Genomic DNA, 23,160 nt, shown 5'->3' with positions numbered 1-23,160 from the left:
CTTTGAAATAGATTCCACAGCTCTTAAGTCATGTGCTTAATGCTATCTATCATCACTCTCTATATAAGATGTGAAAACGACATGATGTTAGTTACCTCACTCAACTTTCCTCATTTTCTTTGATTATTTATTTTTTTCTCCCTTCTTTGCCACTCTTCCTTCCATTTTAGGTAAAGAGGTAAATCATTCTCACCCAAGGCAACCCTCCCAATTGTGCTCTTCATCTATTCGTCCTTCTCTTGGAACTTATTTCATTACATTTTCCACAGTTGCCTCACGTCTTAAATAGTTCTCTATCCTGGGTCTTTCCTCTCCATCTATAAACATGCATCACTTTTCAGTGTCTCAAAGAGCTTATTCAAAATGCTGCTGCCTTATCAAGTTACTTCCCTGCCTTTCTCCTTCAACAAACTTTTTTTAATGAATCTGTTCATGACTGTTGACTGTTACAGTTGGCTTCAGATTCTTTTTTTACCCACAAACTTCTTGAACAGTAGGTCCATATGAGCTATCTATACTCAACACCTTCTTTCACTGCTATGCCTTGAGAGTACCTTGCTTATTCCCTTCCATTCTTCACCCATAACCTTGGACACCAAGTCAACTGACCAGTCTTCTCCGTGTCCTTATTTTTAAACTCTTCTGCATAAATCAGTACTGCCAACCTCCCTTCCTTGATGGTCTTATCTGCCTTAGTTTTCATGATACACTTTTTTTTTTCCTGCTAAATCCCAGTCCATGACTCAACCTTCTTATGACTCATCACTCTGGAGTATATGTGTTTTCCAGGGATTGCCTTTGTCTTTTTCAAATTATGGTGATAATTTTCAAATCTATCACTTTGAGCTCAACTTCTCTTCCTAACTTCCTCTGTCCTCTTCCTGAGCAGTCGTATCTTGTCCTCAGGAAAGTACAAAAATTGTCAACAACTTGCCTGCCCCAGTTGCTCTGATTTCTGTGTTGTTCTTTCTTCCTCTTCCTTCTCTTCTTCCTCTGAATCCTTTTCTTATCTTCCTGACCTTGAAGCCAGTGTAACTTCTTTTACTCCGTAGTCAGGGACTTTCCGGTCAGTAGTTGTCAAACTAACGGATTATCAGAATCACACTTTCAGGAATTAGACGTCTTTCTAAAGTCTTACTGAATTGGAATCTCCAGGGATGAAGTCCCAATATCTGTATAATGTTAAAGTTTCTCATTGTTTTCTGATTTGAAGGTACTTCTTTAAATTCTACCTCTGTAATATTTTCATGTCCATCCCCTTCTTTCCAATGTGAGAGTCACTCCTCTGCCATTTTCTCGGCCCAGCCCTTCATTGTCTCTCACTCTGACCAGTTACCTGCCTGGCACCCCTGCCTCCAGCATTCTCTCCACCAATCAATGTACTTTCCTGTGACATTAAGGACGTTTCTGTTTTGATTGGTCATCTTAGACATTTTAAATGTCTTTCCATTTCCTGTAAAATAATTCTGTATTGCTTAACTTGGTCCTCAGGATCCCTTAGTGGCCTGGTGCCACAGATATTCATAGTCTTCAGCTTCGTGGACCTTCAGCACCAATCAGAAGGACAATTTTACACCAATTTGTGCATTTGCCTTTTTGCCTCTCTTTATGCTATTTCCACTACCTTAAGCTCAAAGTTCACATGTTCAAATATAGCTCACTTTAAAGCCTAGCTGAAATTCCTTCTTCCTCACAAAGGCCTCTCTGCTTCCACTGACAGGAGGTAACTGCTGCTTTCCCTGAATTTTTATATAACTTGATCCCTCTGTTCTCATATTTATCTTCTCCCTTTTATTATAGTGTTTGTGTGTGCATATACATAGTGAATGTATATATGTATGTGTGTCTTTGAAAGAAGGCCCATTTGTAACTCATTCTTTTACTTATCAAATTTTATCAAATACATTTTTAATATTAAATAAATAAATAAATTTTTTGAGTAATAAGCAATAGCCAAAATAGATATAAAACTGTTCTAAGTATTCTGCATTTCAACCATTAAACCTTCACTGAATCAAGAATACCTTATTTAGAAGTTATTAATGTTATCCTTGTTGTACAGATGAAATTGTACATCAGACCAATCAAGTAAGTCACCAAGGTCACACAGCTAGTAAGTGGCCCTCAAGGAATCTGGCTCTGGAGTCCATACTCATAACCACTCTAGTATTCTGCCTTTTTTATGAATAAATCCCACTCAGCTGACCTCAGTGCATGCTTTTTAAAAAAGTTTATTTGGCTGAGGGCCCATATTCAAAACCAATCTTTTTCTTTTCGTTGAATTTCCAGAAGGAAATTATAAAATTTAGTATTAATAACTATCAGGAAAGCAAATGATGTGATTTATAATTAGGATACGTCAACTTCAAAGAAGAAGTAGGAAGTGGGTTGCAGGAAAGACTAAGAGTGTTGAAGAATAATCTGAAGCTCTGCTGTGCAGTTTTATAAGACAGTATAAATGGTGTGCCTGTAAATTAACAAGTGATTGAAATGAACAATGTTTGATACTTACACTCATTTAATTATATGGTTTCCAAGCAGTGTGGTGATATCCCTCTCTCCATCATTTTCCCTCCCTGACTCCAAAGTGTTTGCAAATAACCACTTAATCTATGGTTATAGTAAAGCTGCTTTGCCACCATAAAAAAATTGTTTTTCACAAATGTGGTTCACAAGCTTTATAATAGAATAAACTTCACCTGGTTAAAAAAAAAAGGATAGAAAAAAATACAGCAGGGTCTGTGTAGCCTATTAAAGATGGAATTGAATAGTATAAATAGCTCCTTGTGGGGGTTGGGAAGCAAAGTAACCCCAAAAATTGCATGGCTATTCATTAGTTAATCTTACGTACTAATGCCAAACTCAGGGCACCCAGAGTTAAGTAAAATTCCAATGCTCTCACTCTTTAAAAAAAAAAAAGAAGAAGAAGAAGGAGGAGGAGGAGGAGGAAGAGGAGGAGGAGGAAGAGGAGGAAGAGGAAATGGGAAACATACAGTTTTGAACCTGGGGCAAAAAATAAGCTCTAGTATCTACCTTACATTTGCTTATAATACCCGATACCTGTGAAACAATCTACCTTTAACAATTTTAATTCCACATGAAAGAGGAGAGAAAGTTGGAATGAAAATCTCACAGATTTTCAGGTCTATGTAAGACACTGACAAATACAGAAAGAACATTTTAAAGGTTTATCATTGGGTGCAAATACTTTTCAATGTAGATTTGGGGGGGTGGTGGGCAGCCTCCTTTTCCCATAGATCATATACATGGCATTCAATCTGGGGATTGCCTTTCTTTCTTAACACAATGGTTTCTCTTTCTTTTCTGTAAGGGCTTGATCCAGGGTTGTTAGTGAGAATGAGCAGTAAAGTGTTAGTTCATTCCCTTATGCATAGACATTCCTAGCACACCTGTGAGGACTGTACCATTGTTTAAATGGATAATGTAAGTCTTAATACAACACAGGTATTATACCACTTTATGGTCTGTTACTGTACACTCTGGAAAACCACTCTCTGTGTGGGTTTGGTATTAGTTTTCTGTATTTACAGATACAGTTATTTAACAACAGAGAGAAGTAATATCCCCAAAGCTTTTGGGAAATAACGTAACGTTATTTTTAAGACCAGAGAATACCCTGATAATCTAATATCAGGTTATCTCTCTGCTGGGAGAAGGGATGCAATTAATCACACTGACAGGGAGGAACCAAAGGATTTCACTCGAGTAGGCTTTTTAGAATAGCAACATAGCAAAGGATGTAAAAATAAAATAAAATATTTAATTGGTGTTACAGTTTTGTAACATGATGTCTGGCTAGTGAACCAAATTAAGGAACGGAAGTAAGCATTGAGGTCAATTGGCATCTGTCCAGATCGAGGGTCTACCAGGAAACTGTTCTGGGAACTGACATATTTAACACACTGTAAAAATATTATCTTGAACACATAGAGTTATTTTTAGTGTAAATTTTTTGAGACGTGTCAGGATTGACTCAAGACTTCAGTGTTGAATTTGAGCCTGTTAAATCTTAATGACTGCTATGTGATGTACTATCAGACTATCTTTAAACATAACTGGTTATTTAAGGCCAAAAACATAGTAACCTAATTTCCAACAATTATGAGGCTGTCTAGTAAGATTTAAAATATAGATGTAGCAGGTTGAAAGATGCATTGTACATTTTCGTTGTGTTATGAAAGCCGAGTGTGTTGGGAATTGCTCCTAGGTGCCTGAGCATGCCTGCAGGTGACTGGAACTCCTTAACGGCCGAGTAACCGGTAATGAAGTTAGGAAACTAGGTTAAGCCAGTCTTCGATTGTTGGTTGGTTGACTTCATGTTTGTTTTAGAACTCTGATCTTCTAAAAACATTTGTCATAATGTCATTTATGAAACATTTATGAAATGTGTATAAAATGACTGTGTTGTTTGTGAACCCCTATGATAATTCTCCTTCCCGTAGTTCCAAGACACTTTTTCTCACAAGAGGAAAACAGATCGTTTAACCTTTTCCTCAAGAATCACAGACCTGTTTGATCCCTCCCCCCAGTAGAATATTATCTGGCAACTTTGAAGTACATGGAATTATCCTAATAACAGTGCATACAAGGTCCATGTGGGTATGTCTCATCTAACTTGATTATTCTCCTTAGATTCAAAATTATAGCCTGCAAATTGAAAATTATATATAGCTTTTGCTAGGCGAGACCGTAATTCTAGGCTTGTACCATTTTTTTCCAGCCCCAATAAAGCACGCTCAAAGTAGTCCTGACACTCAGCTGTCCTCTAGCGTCCAGGAGCGCCCGAAGTCAGTCACTGACAGAGTACAGCTGCTTAGGTTCCCAGCAGACTTGAGACTCCTCTGAGGATTTGCCCGCATTCCTCCTCTTTACCCCTGGAAAATATCCTCGAGGCCAGTATTGACTCTCTTCTCTACCGGCAGATCCAATATCTCACCTGGAAAGATCTCTCCAAATTACACCTGCCTCCTTCATACTTCAGGAAAGGTCGGGGTAAATCTGGGTCAGAACACGGTGGCTGTAGGTGTCCACTGTAGTTATGTTTACTGTACCCACCTTATGTCTAAGACATTCTAAGAGCTACTTAAATTACCTTTTAGAGCAAAGGTTTGCACATTGTGGGTCACGGTACAATACACTGATGAGTCTGATTGCAAGCAATTTTTTAGTGGGATGGGATGAGATGGGGTAGGATGGGATGAAACAGAATGGAATGGAATAGAAAAGAAAAGAAAATATCAAAGGGAGACAGAGGAGAATAGAAGACACTGAGGGGTCCATTTTAAATAGATTGATCAGTGAGAGTTTGGATGTGATGGAACTTAAGAGTCTGCACACTGAAAGCAAGCCTCCTCTGTGTGCGATCTTCGTATTATGTCAAGGTAAACAGAAGGGTTCTAACACCAAATAGGCTTGGAAAATCGAGGTACCAGAAAATTTAAACATGTTTCTTTATTACAAGATGTTTTGGCACTTAAAAGATGCGAGAGAGGGCTCTCTATAGCCATGCGCTATTTCTCTAACTTGACTAAAGTCGTGATGGTGATGGAAATAAGGATGATAGCAGGTAAGGCTTTTTGAGCATGTGCCTTGTGCCAGGCTCTGTGCCGACCATGTGCATGGTTTCTTTTCCCCTCTCCCTGCCCATTTGGTGCAGTATATGAGGAAAAATGAATTATAGGTAAATCTATATGGGTGGCAGTACTAATCAGAAGGAAGAGAAAGTCTGAGGGGAAGGATAGCAAATCTAGCTTTGGATGAACTGCATTTGAGATGTTTTTGAGGATCTCCAGGCCTGAAGGCCTGGAGCTCAGGAGAGAGAGAGATGCATATTTGGAAATTGTTGGCCCTTAAATTGCTCATTGAAAGAAGGTGACACTAGAGATTATGAATCCGATAAGGAAGGCTAATTAAAATGAAGAGCCCGGCACATCATCAAGTTGAGATACACAAAGTCGAGCCTGCTGCAACAAACATTTGCAACTCTGTCTGGAGACAAGAACCACAGGACTTAGAGTGGGTTCCCTATTATCCACATGGGTTCTCACGAGCTCTTTTGGGAATGTGTTGAAGTACTGAAGCAAGACAGGAATTCTAAAACTAGAACCGTGTATAGGAGTAGTGAGCAAAGGTTAGGAATGCAAGCTACTCAAATGAAGTATGGAGTGTTTCTTTGAACAGTTTGCAAATCCAATCCATAAATTTTTTGCTATCCATTCCACCTACAGTATCCTAATGCTGATTTGACTTCTATGAAATATGTGTGTGTCTTCTTCTGTGACATCAGATTTATTTACTGAGAACACTAGTGGGTGACTATGCATTGCGTGTTAACCCTTGTTAAGAAAGCTCAAGAGGACAGTTAATATTTTCTCACCAGAAAGTGGATCATATCAGTGAAACTTCTTTGCCTTTGAGTCTCTGTTAATTTCAGAATATAAGCCCATATTTTAGAAATAAGACCCTTTGATGCCTTTTTTTAATTACCTTTTTTTTCTCATTTAAAAATAATGCATGCTTATTGTCGGAAACAGACCCATAAATATCTTAAGCCCACATTGTTTCACAGTTGTGCTACGTTGATGAGTTTGTTTTAGTAGCACATCCAAATTGTTAGAATCAGGAGGTCAGTGAGGTAAAATTAAAACAAGTGCTTTAGAAGATTGTAAACACAGAATAAATTTCAGCCGCATGTAAATGAGGTGTGATTTCCATAATAAAGCCATTATTGTTGTCACTGGTGCATAGCAATAAAGCAAAGGCTGCAATTACAAAGGAAAGAGATAATACAGCACCATACTTTCTTTAAAAATGGCAGTGAAATTCATTGAAATCATATTCCCCCCCTAAAAATAAAGAGATTTTATGTATTCTCGATGGAATCTACAAATTCCCATAAGTAGAGTATCTTAATGACAGCAGTACTAAATGACAGATCCACTTGCTGGTTTGTGTTCGTTTTTTTTTTCGCTGAAGTAATTTGTTTCACTAAAACCTTTCAGACTACTTTGTTTTTCTCATTAGTGACTCCTTGCTCATGTAAGTATTTAAATTAAGTACTTGGAAGATTTGATTTTTTTCCCTCCCTGTTACAGAACTTCGTCTTGACATAGGCCTGCCTTTTTTAACATGGACTTAAAAAAACAACACTAGTAAAATATACATAACATAAAACTTACCATTTTAACTATTTTTAAGTGTACAATTCAGTGGCAGTAAATACATTCACAGTGTTGTGCAACCATCCCCACTATCCATTTTCAGACTGTTTTCATCATCCCAAATATGAACTCTGTACCCGTTAAGCAATAACTCTCTCTTTCCCCTCCTCCCAGCCTCTTGTGACCTCTGTTCTACTTTCTGCCTCTGAATTTGCCTTTTCTCGGTGCCTCACATAAGTGGAACCATGTATTTGTCCTCTTGTGTCTGGCTTATTTTACTCAACAGAATTTTTCACAGTTCATCCACATTGTAGCACATGTCAGAATTTCATTTCCGTTTAAGGCTGAGCTATATTCCATTGTATGTACGCATCATATTTTGTTGATCCATTCATCTCTTGAGGGACATTTGGGTTGTTTCCACCTTCGGGCTACTGTGAATGATGTTGCCATGAACATTGACGTATAAGTCTCTGAGTCCCTTCTATCAGTTACTTTGAGTATATACCTAGAAGTGAGAGTTCTGGATTATATGGTAATCCTGTTTAACTTTTTGAGGTACCGACAAACTGTTTTCCACAGCAGCTGCCCCATTTCACACTCCCACCAGTAAGGCACAAGGGTTCCAGTTTCTCCATATCTTTACCGACATTTGTAGTTTTTTAGTTTTTTGACAGTAGCCATCTTAGAGGGTGTGAAATAGTACCTCACTGTGGGTTTGGTTTGAATTTCCCTAGTGAGCAGTGTTGCTGGGCATCTTTTCATGTGCTCTTTGGCTATTTGTGTATCTTCTTTGGAGAAATGTCTATTCAAGTCCTTTGCCCATTTCTGGTTTGGATTGTTTGATTTTTGCTCAGTGGTAGGAGTTCCTTATGTATTCTGGACAACACAGTCCTTTATATAGAAGCCCTTATTCCTTGGGCTCCATGCTGTGTTTTTAGGGCTTCCTTTTATTGAGAACATTGAAATGATTCTGTTTCCTCTTAACTAATTCACAGCTAAACATAAGTTTCTGACATTGCCAATTTTATAAATGCCTGCTTTGGTAAGCGATGACTTAGATAGCCAACAGAAAATTACTAGTAGTTCACCAAATGTGGCCTATCAGCTTAGGAGACATGAAACTAAAACAGTTTTCATTAAATAAAGCTTAAGTTTCAGTTTGCCAAGTGGAATTTCTAGTAGCTGTTAAACGACAACACCCACCCTCCTCCGACTTTCATCACCCCCCCCGCCCCACCCCGTCATTGTTACTCTTGGCCCCAAAGAGGTGGGAGGTACCTCCTCAGGTAGGGTAACCAGAAAGCTCATGAAACATGGGTTTTAGGGCCTCTTACGTGCATGAGCCCCTTCGAAGATCTTAGACCTAATTATTCTTTTGCAATTTTTATTTTTTAAAGAAGCCTTGCTAAGTTTTGTAAACTTCAGGCTCACAAAATCCAGATGTTCCCCTGGGTGTGTTTATTCCATCTGAAATCACGTCTCAATCATTGTTGCACTGCTGGAAAACCAGCCCGGGGTTTCTTGTTCAGAATACTGAATTATTTATGACTGGCTTTCTTTCCTTGCAGTTTCTGATCTGGGGTGCCAAGCGACCACACTTTTCTGCAGAGTTCCAGAAAAACATGAGCCCTGGGTGTTTCTAGTCAGCCCCAGAATGCTCTCTTGGCTTCCGCACTCAGCTTTGTCAGCACACTGTCTGGCTCTAAGCTCTCAGAAGAACATGCAGGCCAAATTTTGAAAATTTGGTTCCTCGCTGTTCATGCAAAATATGCGTGTCCTTTTGTACTGTGCACAGAGCCATAAATAGAATTCTGTACTTACACAGTGAGAGCAAAGAATGCAATTGCCAGGCTGATACCTAATTTTGAAAACTTCCATGAGCGTAGCTTAGGCAGTTTCCTAAATATTAGGGATCTTGTCAGAAGTGAAAATAAGCCTTCTGGACCTTTATCCAACGGCATGATTTCATTAAACAAAAATGAATTTTTTAAAAAAATTAAATCTTAATAGATTCTCTCTTGTCCTTAGGTAAGGCATTAGTGACAAAGAAACTGTTCATCTGTATAAACTGTGTTTTATATTATTCTTATTTTCTCTGTGCAGTTATGACAATTCAGACAGTGGACATGTTTCTGTGAAGGGGATCTCTGACAAGATATCAGCCTGGTCTCCTCCTAAAGCCTTTTTTTTTTTCTTTTTCAAAAAAGGAAAAAATGCTCTGATTCCCTCTTCCCCTCTTTCTATCCTTTCTCTTCTTGTTCTTTCCTTGCTCTTCCTTCCAAAGCAATTCTATCCTAAGGCCATTAGTTGGTGCTGAGCAAGATGTGCACCTACAGGGAGTTGTCGAGCATGGAGTGTCCCAACCCAGTCATTACGAGAGGGCATCCCTATGCAGGGTGAGGTGTCCTCTATGAGGTTCATGAGAACCTGAGTGAGTCTGGGAGGCCATCTGTACAAGGAAGAGATGACTGCAATGGAAGATTGGTTACCATCCAATACAGTTGATCAAATAGGTGAATATATTAACAATAATGAGAAGTACATTTCTTAACAACAGAGAAGGGAATTACAAATATAAAAAGGGAGAAAATAAACCCTGTGGCATTGGATGGGAATTTGAAGTATTGCTGTGAGCTAATGATTTTCATTATGTAGAGGTAGATATAGAAATATAGATACAGGAGAGGGTATAGCTCAGTGGTAGAGCACGTGCTTAGCATGCATGAGGTCCTGGGTTCAATCCCCAGCGCTCCCGTTAAAAAAATAAAAATAAATTAAATAAGTAAGTCTAATTACCTCCCCGCTCCGCTGCTGCCAAAAAAAGAAATATAGCTATAAATGTGTGTGTGAGCTTGTGTCTACACATGCGTGTTCTCCAGCTGTGTCTACAGAGAGGGCTGAGGAGCAGCACCCCCCTCAGGAGCCACGATCATGCCCAGCCCCAGATCTTGGTTTCTGAATGCCATTCTACCCTAAAAGAAACCAGGACTGGGGCAGAGAAGGTACAAGATGAGCTTGAAACATCTTGTTGGGCCAAAGAGCCAAGAAAGTGCTCACAGGATGATGAGGACATACTAGAAAAAGCAGAAACCATCCTGAAGGGACTCCCACTCATCAAACTTAGGGCGATTTGAACATCAAAATCAATGATAGCAATAAATAGTAACCCATTAAATTGGAATCTGTGGGTCCATATTATTAAAAAATACATGAATAAATCAAACATTTGATAAGTAAAAGGGTATTTACCTAGTTTCAAAATAATGCCATACACAATACATATTAGTTATAAAGGGGAAAAGACTAACTTTACAGTTTGTCTGCTATCTTAATCAAGTAACCAAAATGAACATTTTAATAATGGGACAAAGTGAATTATTTTGGCATAAATGATAAAAAAGAACCCAGCATCACTTCTGTGATTTCTGGTCAACTTTACCATCTAAATCATGAGAAAATATCAAATTCAAATTTAAGGACACCCTACGAGAAAAACTGGCTGGTAATCTTCAAAAACGCTAGTCATGAAAGTCAAGGACACTCAAAAGAACCATTTCAGACTAAAGAAAATTATAGAGAATGTCAACTGGATTTTTCTGCTACAACAGAAATTATTGGGATAATTGACAGATATTGAATGGGATCCGAGGAAGGTTGTAACCTATCAATGTCAATTTTCTGATTTGATGGTTGTATTGTGGTTATGTAGGAGGAATGTCTTTGTAGAAAATACACACTCCAGGGATCAGGTTGGCAACTCTAAATGGTTCAGGGGAAAAAAACAACTGCAAAACTTTGTAGTCATACTGTACTTTCAACTTTTCTGTAAGTTTGAGATTGTTTCAAAACAACTGAAGTTTTAAAATTGCTGAAGTTGTAAATAATTCCACAGTGCATGTAGATTTTAGGTCTTTGTTGATGATGGTGAGGATATATGGACTTTGAGGTCTGTCATGAGAGTTGTCAGTGATGTGGTCCATCCTCATCTTTCAGTAGCTTGAAAGTGTGTTTATTTGCAGCTGCAGAGATCAGATTCACTTTCTAATTCTTACATAGCCTGCCATTTAAATATTAATAATCCCCTTTTAAGATGATTATTCTAATTCCCAAATATCAGAGATAAGTAGAAAGAGTAATGAAGTCCTTTGGCCCTGAAGAAGGCTGTTCTGGAAACTATTAAAACAAATTGCATGATAAAATGATGGGTAGAATAAGCTTAGTGTTGACAGTAGTGAATCCATCCCTTCATCTTTGTTCTTAACCATAGCTATAAATAAAGTTTGGTGTCTACTCAGTCAGAAAAAGAGATGAATGCATATTTTTCCATTACATACAAATAAGTTATATCATTTATGTTTTCAAATGTGGGATTGGACTACAGTAATTTTGGGAGCATGCTGCTGTCTACCATTTTCTGGTGGGGAGCTCTTTTAAGGAGATTTATATGCCCTGTCTTCCCTGGGATTGAAATGTGATTGCATCTCTGTGGTCCTCAGTGGCACTTCCTGAACAGTCCAGCAGGTGGTAGTCTAGGAGAGGAACAGTTCTCACCCTTCTCCATCCCCCTGCCTACCAGCAAAACAGAAGGAATGTGGACTCAGCAATGTGCCTTCTCTTCTCTGGCATAAGAATGGGATTTCCAAGGTTGTTGTTTCAAAATGGGTACTTAGGCATAGGGAGTATTTTCCAGAAAGGAGCTAAAAATAATTTTGCATATATGTGTTACTATGAGGTATTCTGAAGTTCAAAAATTCTTTTTCTTTTCTTTCTTTTTTTTTTTTTTTATGATTTCTAGAAATTCCACTGGTTTTGTATCTTTTTGCCCTGATTTCGATGACATGGCTTTGGGGAGGCCTGCACATGGCTTACAGACACTTCTGGATGTTGGTCCTCTTTGTCATTTTCAACAGTCTGCAGGTAAGCCTTACAGTTTGGTAATAGACAGTACACATGCCTCCTAATGAACACAAGGCATGGAGTTTCAGTGTAAAGGTAGCAAGTGTCCACACGTAGGTGTATTCGTGCATACAAAAACATCAGTCAGAACTTTAGAATAAAGTGATAAAAACTATGTTAAACATATTTAGCACCTGAAGTATGGCTGACTGGGCTTCAAACTTGCTGATTATACAGATAAGGAAAATAAAAAGTATTTACTCTCCTTCGTTTTGACAGCATCTCAGTAACTACAAAAACATATTTTTTCAACAGGATTGATGTTCATAAACTTTGCTGATGGCAGCCGTCTAGGATCTATGCACATACATGGCTGTGTCTAAAACTTAGATCAATTGAGCAGTGAAGTAACAGTGATGTTCACACAGTCCCCTCTTAAGTCTGGAGCTTAATATTTTGATTGACTGATGAATGATTGACATCCTCCAAGTCTGGCAATGCCTAGCTTAAATTAGTTTTGTGAGCATGTTTGGATAGCATAACTAGAAATGATATAACTGTAACAAAAATTAAAGCTGACTTTTTTAGCTTTTGTTAAAAATGGGGGAAAGTTGCACTGTGAAATTGACAAATGGAACAATTGAACTCATTTTTCTTATTTTCCCAAGTGGAAAGATCTGTCCTAGACTCAAATAGTTTCTTGAATTTACCAAAACTATCTCAAAACAGCCCTGGCTTTGACCACCATCTTGCAAGAAACCTCTGTAGGAAAACATATTAGGGTGATAGCACACACCTGAAATAGGACTCAAAACGTATTTAGGTTTGCTTTTGGGGAGACAGATTCTTTAGTGAGATCATATCTAAGAGCAGGGTGCCTAATCAAAACATAGTGTCGATTTAGGGAGGAAAAAATACAAAGTAACTTAAAAGTTTGGAATCAAGTTGATACAAGTTATGTAGATAATCAGTGTGTACCCATTGCTGGTCCAGGGCGCCAGTGCTGTCAGTACCAGGATGAAGATGACAGCACTGCTCCTCTAGGACCTGGTGATTCAGGGAGTAAGTAAACAATTGGGCTATAAGGGTATATATATGGCAGATGCCTTGTAAACAGAGTGTTACGAGAACAGAGTGAAGGACTTGTTTACTCCTGCCTGTGCTAGTGTTTGAGCTGAGCCCCAAAGGTGAACCGCTCAGGTCAGACATTGTGTCACTTTTGAATCCCAGGGCTTAGCAGAACTAACACCAAAACCAAAGTCCACACTGACAGCCTACAGATGTATTTTGTTTGGTGGACACACAATGGTACATGGAACAGGGTTTTAGATTTTTTTTTAATATTTTTGCAAACTTTTAAAATTAAGAAATTTCACATAAAATGAACATCTGGCTTCTCTTTAATGGCAGTACTTGCAGGGCAGCAGTTTTTAAGTCCAGTAGACGCTGCCCTCTTTGGATGGGACAGGTGCCGTCATTATGCTCGGTAGATTTAATTCACTCATTTTACCTGCCCCTGACTTTATGTTGCTTTTAATGTTTACTAATTAAGTGATGAGTAGGTGGTTAGAGACGGGTGTTTCAAGCAAAGCACGCAAGGTTAGCCTAGGCTGCAGAAAGAAAGCTTGATTAATCTTGCCTACATTAAGCAGGGGGTTGCAGGAGGAGGAAAGGTTTTGCAGTTACAAAGGGTGTGATGGGAGTGGAGACAGACAGCAAGGCTGGCTTCAGCGCCATCATCAATGTTCCGTACGGGATGTTAAACTTCAGCCTTTAGGTCGGGGGAAGCCATTAAAGTTGGGTTTTTTGTTGCTGTGTTCTAATTTGTTTTTTAAATTTGGGGTTTTTTTGAATTTTTTAAATTCTAGATGAGAATGATATACTCATACTTACTTTTTAGAAGGATAGCTGGAAATGTTTAGGAAGGTGTTTAAAAGAGCAGCTCCAGGCAGGTACGTTGTCATATTCCAGCCCTTCATGTTGGGGAGTACACCTGGGAATAGAGACCAGGTGACAGGTTTGAAAATATTATAGAGACAAATACTGACGAAATTTGGTTAACCAGGAACGTTGTGGCGAGAGAGCAGCACCACCTAGAGATGCAGGCTTGGGTGAATGGCTAGGCACTGACTCCTCTGGTCAGCATGGAGATCACATCAGGAGAGGGCCTTAGGGAATATGCAGCCAAGTTGGTGAATTGGTGAAATTTGGGAGACATTGGTCAAGCCACCAATGTTTTAGTGACTAGATATGAGGAGAAGGCTAGTGAAAGAGATCGTTAGTGAAAGGCAATCAAGATACTGTGGTTTGGAATTGCTGGGAGAAAAGAAAGCTTCAAAAGAAAACAGCATCCAGCCCCACCCAGTGCAACAGAGAAGTTAGACGGGATGGGAGCTGCGGGGCAATGCGGTCTAGGACAGCGGTCCCCGAACCGCAGTGTCCTCATACTCGCGTGAAGGACTTGCCATAACCCCACACCCAGAGTTTCTGATACGGTAAATCAGGCGGGATCTGAGAATTTGCATTTCTAACAAGTTCCAGGTAATGCTGATGCAGCTGCTCTAGGGACCCCAGCTTGAGAACCACTGGCTGAAGTGAAGCATGATCTCAGCTCCACCAGCCTGCTCTCTGGTTGACTTCAGCTGAGTCATGGATCCTGACTCAGTTCTACTTTCTTCATCCGTGATTTGGGAAGAAATGCTATTTAGGATTACAGTGGGATTTAATTAAATGATATAATGAACATAAAGCAAACTGTACAGTACCTCACACATAAACAACACTTTTTGTCTTTAATTCAAGAAGTGTAATGGAAAATGCAAAGAGAGAGAAGGGGCAATGGCTTAAGAAGGAACGTTGCTTGGTTCAAAGGAAATTTAGGGGTTTTGTTTTCTTTATTTGTGAAAAGAACCGACAAAGGAGAAACGAGCAGAGGAAAGACTCAGTGCCTTGGCAAAATCACGGACAGGGCAGGAAGAACAGAAGAGACAGAGGGCTTATCTGAGGGAGGAGAAGAGAGGGTTCTTTCTCTCCAGGCTTGGAAAAGAAGGATTAGGTATATACGAAAAACTGTTCTGGAGCTAAAGGTGTGGAAAGTTGGAGTTTGCATCTAATGTCCTCTCTTACCTCCAAAAGGCAAAAAGCAAGGACGTTTGTTGAAAGGAATCTGTTCAAAGCTTGAGCTAAAAATGGTAAAAGGTAAGGAGCAATCTTTAGGCAGAAAGCAAATAACATAAAATTATGGTGGTTTCAAAGATGGTAAGGAAATGACTGCTTGGAGAGAAATCGTTAGGACTCAGTGGAGGTTGGACACCCAAAATCTGTAATTGTAATTCAGCAGTAATTTAAAAAATTAAGCCTTATGATTAAAATGGTAGCAGTGTATGCTATCAAACCACAGACATAGGAAAAAGGTTTTTGAGCTCTTATGGAGGATGGAGGCTTGGTAATAAAGGAGGGTTGTTGAGCATTTAGCTGTATTTCATGGGGAGGTATAAAAAGAACTGCTGTGAACTTTTTCTTTGAGGAACTGAAAACAAGCTAAGTATAAGTCAAAACTAATTATTTCAGACTCGTGTTTAATGGGCTTAATTCCCTCTGTGTGGCGCTGTTGAAGCAATGACTATCACTGCTTTGTGGCATCTGGAGCCCTGGCCCACTCCTAGTACCAGCGCTCAGTGAGTCGGTCCTAAAAAGAACGCCTCTTAAGAAACCCTTGGAAAATATGATTTCTCTAGGGCTTATTAGCGTTCATTTAATTTATAAACTGCCTTATGTCTTCAGGTTGGGCGTTTCCATGGAATATGGGTACATCCTAGTAAGATCTTCCAAGTATATTCCATGAAAACTGAACAGTTTTGTTTGTTTTTGTTTTTGTTTTGTTACTGGCTTTGTGTTTCTTTTTGGCTTTTGTGAACATGATTGACCATAAATGTGTATTAGGTATCTCATGCCTGGCTTCTGTATTTTACTCAGAGGTAGTTACTGTCTCACTTTTTATCCAGATTGTTATGTCATAGGTACTCCGAGACTCACAGATGAAAGGTATATTTTTTGATATTTATTATTGGATACAGTTTTTAAAAGGAAATTTTGATCCCTTGAAATATTTTCAGCAGTTTCCAGATCACTTTCTAAGGATTCAGGGTTGAGCTACCAAACTTAATTCATTTGAGCATTCAAGAAAATGTATATGAAGAACTTCCTAAAAAGCACAAATGGATGCAAACACAAAAGTGAGGCTAAAAAAAGTATCATTTGAAATATGTCTGCTACTACTTCATTGCTTCTTCCTTGAAAAACACGTGACTTTTTTCCCCAAGAGCTGAACTTCAATTCAGAATTTTATTGATTTATCCGTAATATTTATATCTTCTTGATTGTTTAAAAAAGTGTTTAACTGGTGGATATCAAGAGTGAGGAGAAGGTAGAGAATGAAGGGTGAAATGTCCTCTAAGTTTATTCCCTGGGAATTTGTGTTTTTAATTCTAGGAGTCGCTTGCCGACGTGTCGGCAAGTTCATGTTACCTGTGTCTTTGCCACTTCCCTGTGATGCAGGGTTGTGAGGTGAAAACATCCTGATTTTCCTTGTGCTTTGTTTCATGTCAAAAAAGAGATTCTGAAACTTCCAAAATGAAAAAAGTAGTTCCATACATTCTTGATTAATAATCCCAAACCCCAGAGGCCTCAGGGCACTGTCTTACTTTTTGCTGAAAGGGTTTTCTGAGTGCACTAAGCATGGGAGCCACCACCAGTTTTAATTCCTATTAGCTTTCCAGCCCCAGCAGAGAAAGAACTTACACCTCAATAGGAAAATGCTGTGAAGGACTTAAATTCCCCTCACTTTGGATCACTGATCATCCAGAAACAAATCACAGAGTGACAGGGACTCTGGCCAGGTCTGGGTCATAAGCAGACTCCAGAGGTGGAAAGAGTCGAGTCGATCTCACCAAAAGCACGCGAAATGGGGTTCCCCCAGAAGAAAAGACTCTCTTACCCGTAGAATGGTCGCAGTGCCAGGCAGACCAAAGTAACAGGTGATCGCTATACATGTTTTCTAAATTTTCTTGTTCGTTGATACAAGTTTGGACCAGACCAAGGGCAGTTATGGTCAAACCACCTGGAAACTTCATCATTGTGACATCGGTTTATTATGAATATCTTTGGGATCCAGCGTATAACCAAATGTCTCTGTATTGTCCACAAGGAAGGCATAAGGGATTACATTTAATATTTTTCTTAATCCTTTTATCCATACATTCAACAACCTCTATTTTAAAAAAAAGTTGTCTTTTATTTCTAAGTAGATTTATGCTAATACTTACAGATCACGACTTTCTTAAAATGTTTAGTCCAAGGTATACCCACATTTGTGTAACAATTAAAGGAAGTAATCACTAAGCCCAGTACCCAGCTAGTGGGCACTGGTAGAACCAGTCATTTCATACCAGTCGTTACAATACTGAAGGTAACTACTGTCTAAACCCCCTGCGTGTCTCTGGCTTCTAACCATTTAAGCTAGAGGTATCTGCAGACCTCCAGCAGCTACAAGGCTAATGTTTGGCTAGACAGGGAGCCTCCAAGTCCCAATTCCAGCACTAGATCTGCAGTCTGATGGATCAATGCCTGTGCCACACTTTTTCAATGTTTTTCACATCACTCCTAACTTAATTGTGTTCTAAAATATAGTTATATTTTTAACCTGAACCACTCAGATTCATACTTAAATACAGCATTTATTTCAGGTTTCTCTAGGGCTCTCTCGCATTTACTGAGTCAAAATTTCACTGACTGACAATCTTCTCACATGTAGGGAATCCCACATAAGATAATGAGGGTAGCCGGCAGTAAATAGGCTTAAGATTCTTAGTGATGCTGAAAAATGAGTTTTTGGAGAAGATTCATATACACAGAAGAATTGTTCCAAAAGCTGAAATGAATTCTTCTTGGAGAACACAAGCTGGCAAGGGAGTGGAACTTTACATAGTATTGGGAAATGACATGTCTCAGAATGTGAGTTATGAGACCACATTCTTCAGAATCTTATTTAACTGTCTCTGTAATTGACTTCTGCTTATTCGTTTGTGCAAGCATCTGGTCTCGAGATGTTCCCTGGCAGTTTTTGGATCATTCCCTATTTCAGAGAAGGGAGTTACAACATGGAATTTGTAGCTAAAAATATAAAGCCTGTATTCAAATTTAAGGTCAGCTGGTTAAAATCCTTGTCATTTCTAGCCTCATGTCTTAAACAGCTAAATAGCTAGGGAAATAAGTGACTCAAAGGTGGGAACAGTTTCTGCTACTTTAAAAAAAAATTATGGTTCTCTGGTGTCCACTATAGTGCCTTGAAAACAAAGTATTTTTCTTCTACTAAAAAATTGGGTTTCTTTTTCACTCCTTTTTTTCACCTCTCTCCCTCCCTGTTCCCTTCCCTCTCTTTCTTCCTTCTTTCCACGTGTCTCTTGTTAAGACATTGAGTTTCAGCTTTAAAACTAAAGCCATCTTTTAGGAAAAGATTTTCCCAGTAAAAATAGTCCTTGAGGTATCATAAGAAATGGAATATGTTTCCTTGCTCACAAAAAGTTACAGAGTTCATTGCAATGGAATAGAGAAGAAAATTAATAATCCTCCTTTAATTTTGTTCTGTGAGAATTTCCGTTTAGCATCCAGAGGGCTTCAGTGCAAGTGTCTGCTTAGATACAGTACATATTTAGTCTTGGCTGCTCCCTTTTGAGGATAAACAGCTCTTGGGAAATACACATTGTTAAATAATCAGTTACAGAGGACTAATTGTTTCAAGGCACTCCCTTTGCGATTGCTTTCCAACAGCCAGCAGTAATAAGAAATGTCACTTTGTTTCCATCGGAGACTAGCACATGAACTATTCATGAAGAGTGGAAAAGCAGTCTTCCCAGAAAACCCTGCAATAAACATGCAGAAGCCAGGGGAGGTTGGGACTCTATCACTGATTTGTCCCAGAACCATGTCAAGTTCAGTGGAAAAAAAATCACTGCACTTGTTTTGGAGAGTGAAATTCAGAAACTAACCAATATCTCATGTGCACTTCACAACGTCCCAGAGCATTTCTATAACTTTACAAATAAATATACAGAAGCTCAGACAAGGAGATGTATTTAAATTGTCTTGATTAGATTGTGCCATTCTGTTCAATGTTCAGTAGCATCTGGGCTGGTGAAATATCTTTGTGTCCTCGTGCAAAAAACTTCTTACTCCATTTGAAAATGAATGACAGCATCTAACATTACCTTCACGTTAGCCTGTTGATTGGCCAAGCAGCGCTCTTCAGAGGCTGCCGGATTTTTGCTTTTGTTTGTGCTGGGTTCTCTAAATGAAAGTGTCAGGATCTGATCTGCCAGTGAGTGTCTTCTGTGAATACAGTTTTAGTAATGATGGGCTTGAATAGACTGTGTTTTGATACCTGGCTCTATCCTTGCAAAAGAGGTGTCTCCATTTCTCCTGCTCTGATCCTATCTTAGTTTCTCACTCCATGGTTTTTCTATTTCAGTGTTCTTTCCTGTGCCTCCATGACCACATGCTTTGCATTTTAACCATGTGGCATGCTTTTGGGCTCTGTGGACCTTCACTTTACATGTGAAAACATTTTAGAACACTCTGATTCTTGAAATAGCAAACCTATAAGAATTAAAGTAAGCAAGACACATGCCTCCCCTTGTAAAAACAGCTTTGGGAGAACAAATCAGACAGTTAACATTTGGGACTAGTTTTCACCGAGTCATTCAGATTCTTTGCCTTGCTGTTAATTTATAATTTTTCCAGAGTCTAAAATTTTCTTCTTATCTCATGTCTTATGCAGATATTGGAATGAGGAGAATACATTTTCCATGAGTAGATTTATATGTGTATTTTATGACCTTCTGTAATACTGAGCTGTCAAGTGTACTAGAAGGAGCGTTGTGCAGTCTCTGTTCTTCCAGGGACTTGGCCTCTCTGAGCCTTAGTTATTTGCTTTCCAAACAGAGGTGTGATTCTTGCCCTAAGTTTTGTCCTAAGTAGCATATAAAAACATAATTTGTAAACTATGTAATGTTTTACAAATGTAAAGTACTATAAATGAGTACGTGGACAAGAAGAAATGTTTGTCTCAGAAGCCACATAAAGGCAAATTAGAGGCTACACAAGGATTTGTAAACTCACTCCTTAAATCCTCTCTTCCGCCACTGGCCCTCCCTCTTAGTGATGTCCATCACCCACCGATGCTCCCCTCATGCAGTCTCCTGTGATCACTGACATAGTGCTTGGTTTAGAACATAGATCTGTGGTCCTCACTCATCTGCTTTCCAGGGTGTAGGAAATGCCTTCAGTTTCCAGTCAGTAACTTTAGGTGGGCAAAATGGGCCTCTTGTGAGACCACAGAGATTGGTGGGGACTGTGGAAGACCCAGACAGTACGGACTCCTCCCAAAAGCATGCGGATGAGAAAAGCGAACATCGTGTGGGCCAGACAAAAGCTTTAGCAAGTAAATTCTCAGAGGTGGCAGTCCATGTGCCAACCCTATATGAAAATTAGTTCAAATTTCTTCCTCTGAAGAGGATTTCACTTTCTTTTGGAAGCCAAATTGAATATGAGCTGATCACCCTGGTCTAGTAGAAACTGGGGTTCAGGTATAGTGATGGTTAATCCAGTTATGGTTTGCCCCCTCTCTTGGGGCAAACTAAGTTTGATTCAGGTGATCCAGGTGACTCACCTGAAAGCCCGTTGTGTTTTCTGGAACTCCTCCTCCTCGGCAGGCTCTGGACTCTTTGTCTTTTCGTTCCCTGGTACGTGCAGCTGCTGAAGTGTCTGCTTAGCTGTTGAGCCTCTGAGCGGCTGCTTTCTGCTTGGTTTCTGAGCCTTTCAACCCACACAGGCAGCTTCAGAAGTGGCAAATGCCTTTACGGTTCCCTTTTCCTTTGGGGTCTTGGCCCCTCAAGTCCTGGTTGCTTTAGTAGATTTCAGTCCTATTTTTTGTCTCCCCAGCCTAGTTAGATTCCTGCAGGTCCCAGGCTACAACTTTCTGTTTGGCCCCTAGGCATCTCACTTTGAGGAAAATTCCCTTTAAAAAAAAACAAAAAAAACCAGCAATGAATATAGGGCTTCCCACTCAGTGGATTTTGCTTCTCTCCACGATCTTGGCCTCTCAGATACTAGCTGCTTTTTAGGTTTTTAATTTTTTTTTCATTGCAGTTGATTTACAATGTTGTGTTAGTTTCAGGCGTACAGTAAAGTGATGCAGTTTTATAGATATATATTCTTTTTCCTATTCTTTCCCATTGTGGTTTATTACAGGATATTGAATATAGTTCCCTGTGCTATACAGTGGAACCGTCATGTTTATTTTATATATATTAGTTTGTATCTGCTAATCCCATACTTCTAATATATCCCTTCTCCACCCCCTTTTGCCTTGGATAACCATAAACTTGTTTTCTGTCTGTGAGTCTGTTTCTGTTTTATAAACAAGCTCATTAGTATCATATATTTTACTTATCCCACAGAACCTTAGCAGAAGGTTGTACTTAGAGTAGCTGTTCAACAAATGCTTGTCGAATTAGAACTTTTGATAAATTAAAATGCATAAAGAGGCAAAGTGAATGAATACATAAGCATAATTAACATATGAATTACTGTTTTCTTGTCTTTCACTTGTAAAAATTAATTTGTTTCAACAAATGTTTATCTATTTTAACACTGATGTTCCCTATAAAGTCATGTCCTCTCAAAGAAGAGTCTCTCTTTGTCTTAGTTGAAGATCTTCACTGAGGGGTCTGTCGGGCAGCAGTGTCGCCCAGCAGACTCCAGATGAGACAGAGGGTCCACGGGGAATGTGCTGCCCACAAGCCATCTGACATCCTTCCTTTCCCTAGTTCTGTAACTTAGCCAGTCTAAATAGAAGTGACCTTGAACATGAAGTCAGTTTAGCAAGTCAGGTTCCTGTTGCTTGCTTAGGACATTTGTAAGCACTGAGAAAGCTGAAACAGAAATAAAAAAACATGACCCCTGCCCTCAAAAGCTCTAAAAAAAAAGTGTGAAGTTTGTGGTATGTCTGTGGCTCCCTTAGAAATCCCTTACTTTCTCTTCCCATTTCTCATTGTCCCCACCACTCTCCAAAGCCCATGCTCTTACCTGCTGCTGCAACTGAACTGCCTGTCACCTGGACCAGCTGCCTGTCAATCTTTTTAAATATCATATAGAAAAACCTACATCTGAGACACAAAGACTAAGACAGAGCTAGAAAACATCAAGCATTGGATTGCATGGCCCAGGCGCAAAGCATCCAGGAGGAGGCTTGGTAAAGGAAACCCGAAAGCCATACGCATTGAGCTAAACAGGCCAGGTAGAGTGGGTTTCCCAAACCTCTGGTAACACCCCCGTCCGTGAATCCAGTGTTTTCTGGAATCCCTAACGCACTTTACTTTTCAGAGAATACCAACTAAGTTTAAACATGGCAGCAAAAGCACAGTGCAGTTAACATTTTTCTAGGAAAACACTGTGAGTCTCTAGCCTTATTGTTCTCCACTTCATTGCTAGTTGCCGTGTGAAGACAAACACTTGGTACGCTTAGCACTAACGAGGACTAAACAGGCCGTCTGAAAGGATGGAATAGCCAGCAACAGCAGCAGCAGCAGCAGCAGCAGCAACGGAATGGAAACTTTGGATTCGCTGACTGTATTCAGTCCAGGGAGCAAGGTCCCCAGTGCGTCTGTGACTCTTAAAATGAAGTCAGGGAATTTGGGGCTTGAGAAGCCATTGTCTCCGTTCTGCTTCGCTGCGTTCCTTCCACTTTGAGGTCGTGTCCGGCCTCTTGTCCGCCGACGGGGCGGCAGCACTTTGTACTGAAGATGTGGTGTGTTGTCACTGAGTGCCCGCTCCATCCTCAGTGTTAGGAAGAGCTGGGGAGTCTTGAGTGGCGTAGTGCAGAAAAAAAGATCGCCAGAGCCGTGTAGCCTGACCACTAGAGCTACGTCGGTGACCCGAGCATTCGCTCAAAGGAAGTTTTTCAAAGGCGTTTTTTTCTTTCTTCAATGAAGACTGATAAGCAAAATAAAAACTGAATAAATTT

General features: G+C 39.5%; 1 protein-coding gene across 1 annotated transcript in view; it reads left to right on the top strand.

The window, feature by feature from the left end:
- Positions 1-23,160, top strand: part of ADGRV1 (adhesion G protein-coupled receptor V1) — a 440,955-nt gene that overhangs the window by 374,406 nt on the left and 43,389 nt on the right. The window contains exon 86 of the mRNA XM_072958404.1: positions 11,980-12,101. Coding sequence (XP_072814505.1) covers positions 11,980-12,101 — 122 coding nt within the window. The remainder of the gene's footprint in view (positions 1-11,979; positions 12,102-23,160) is intronic.

Source organism: Vicugna pacos, chromosome 3 (genome assembly GCF_048564905.1).
Source record: "Vicugna pacos chromosome 3, VicPac4, whole genome shotgun sequence".
NCBI classification, from domain to species: domain Eukaryota; kingdom Metazoa; phylum Chordata; class Mammalia; order Artiodactyla; family Camelidae; genus Vicugna; species Vicugna pacos.
Note: the sequence above shows the minus strand (reverse complement) of the source record. Positions and strands in the feature narration are given on the sequence as shown.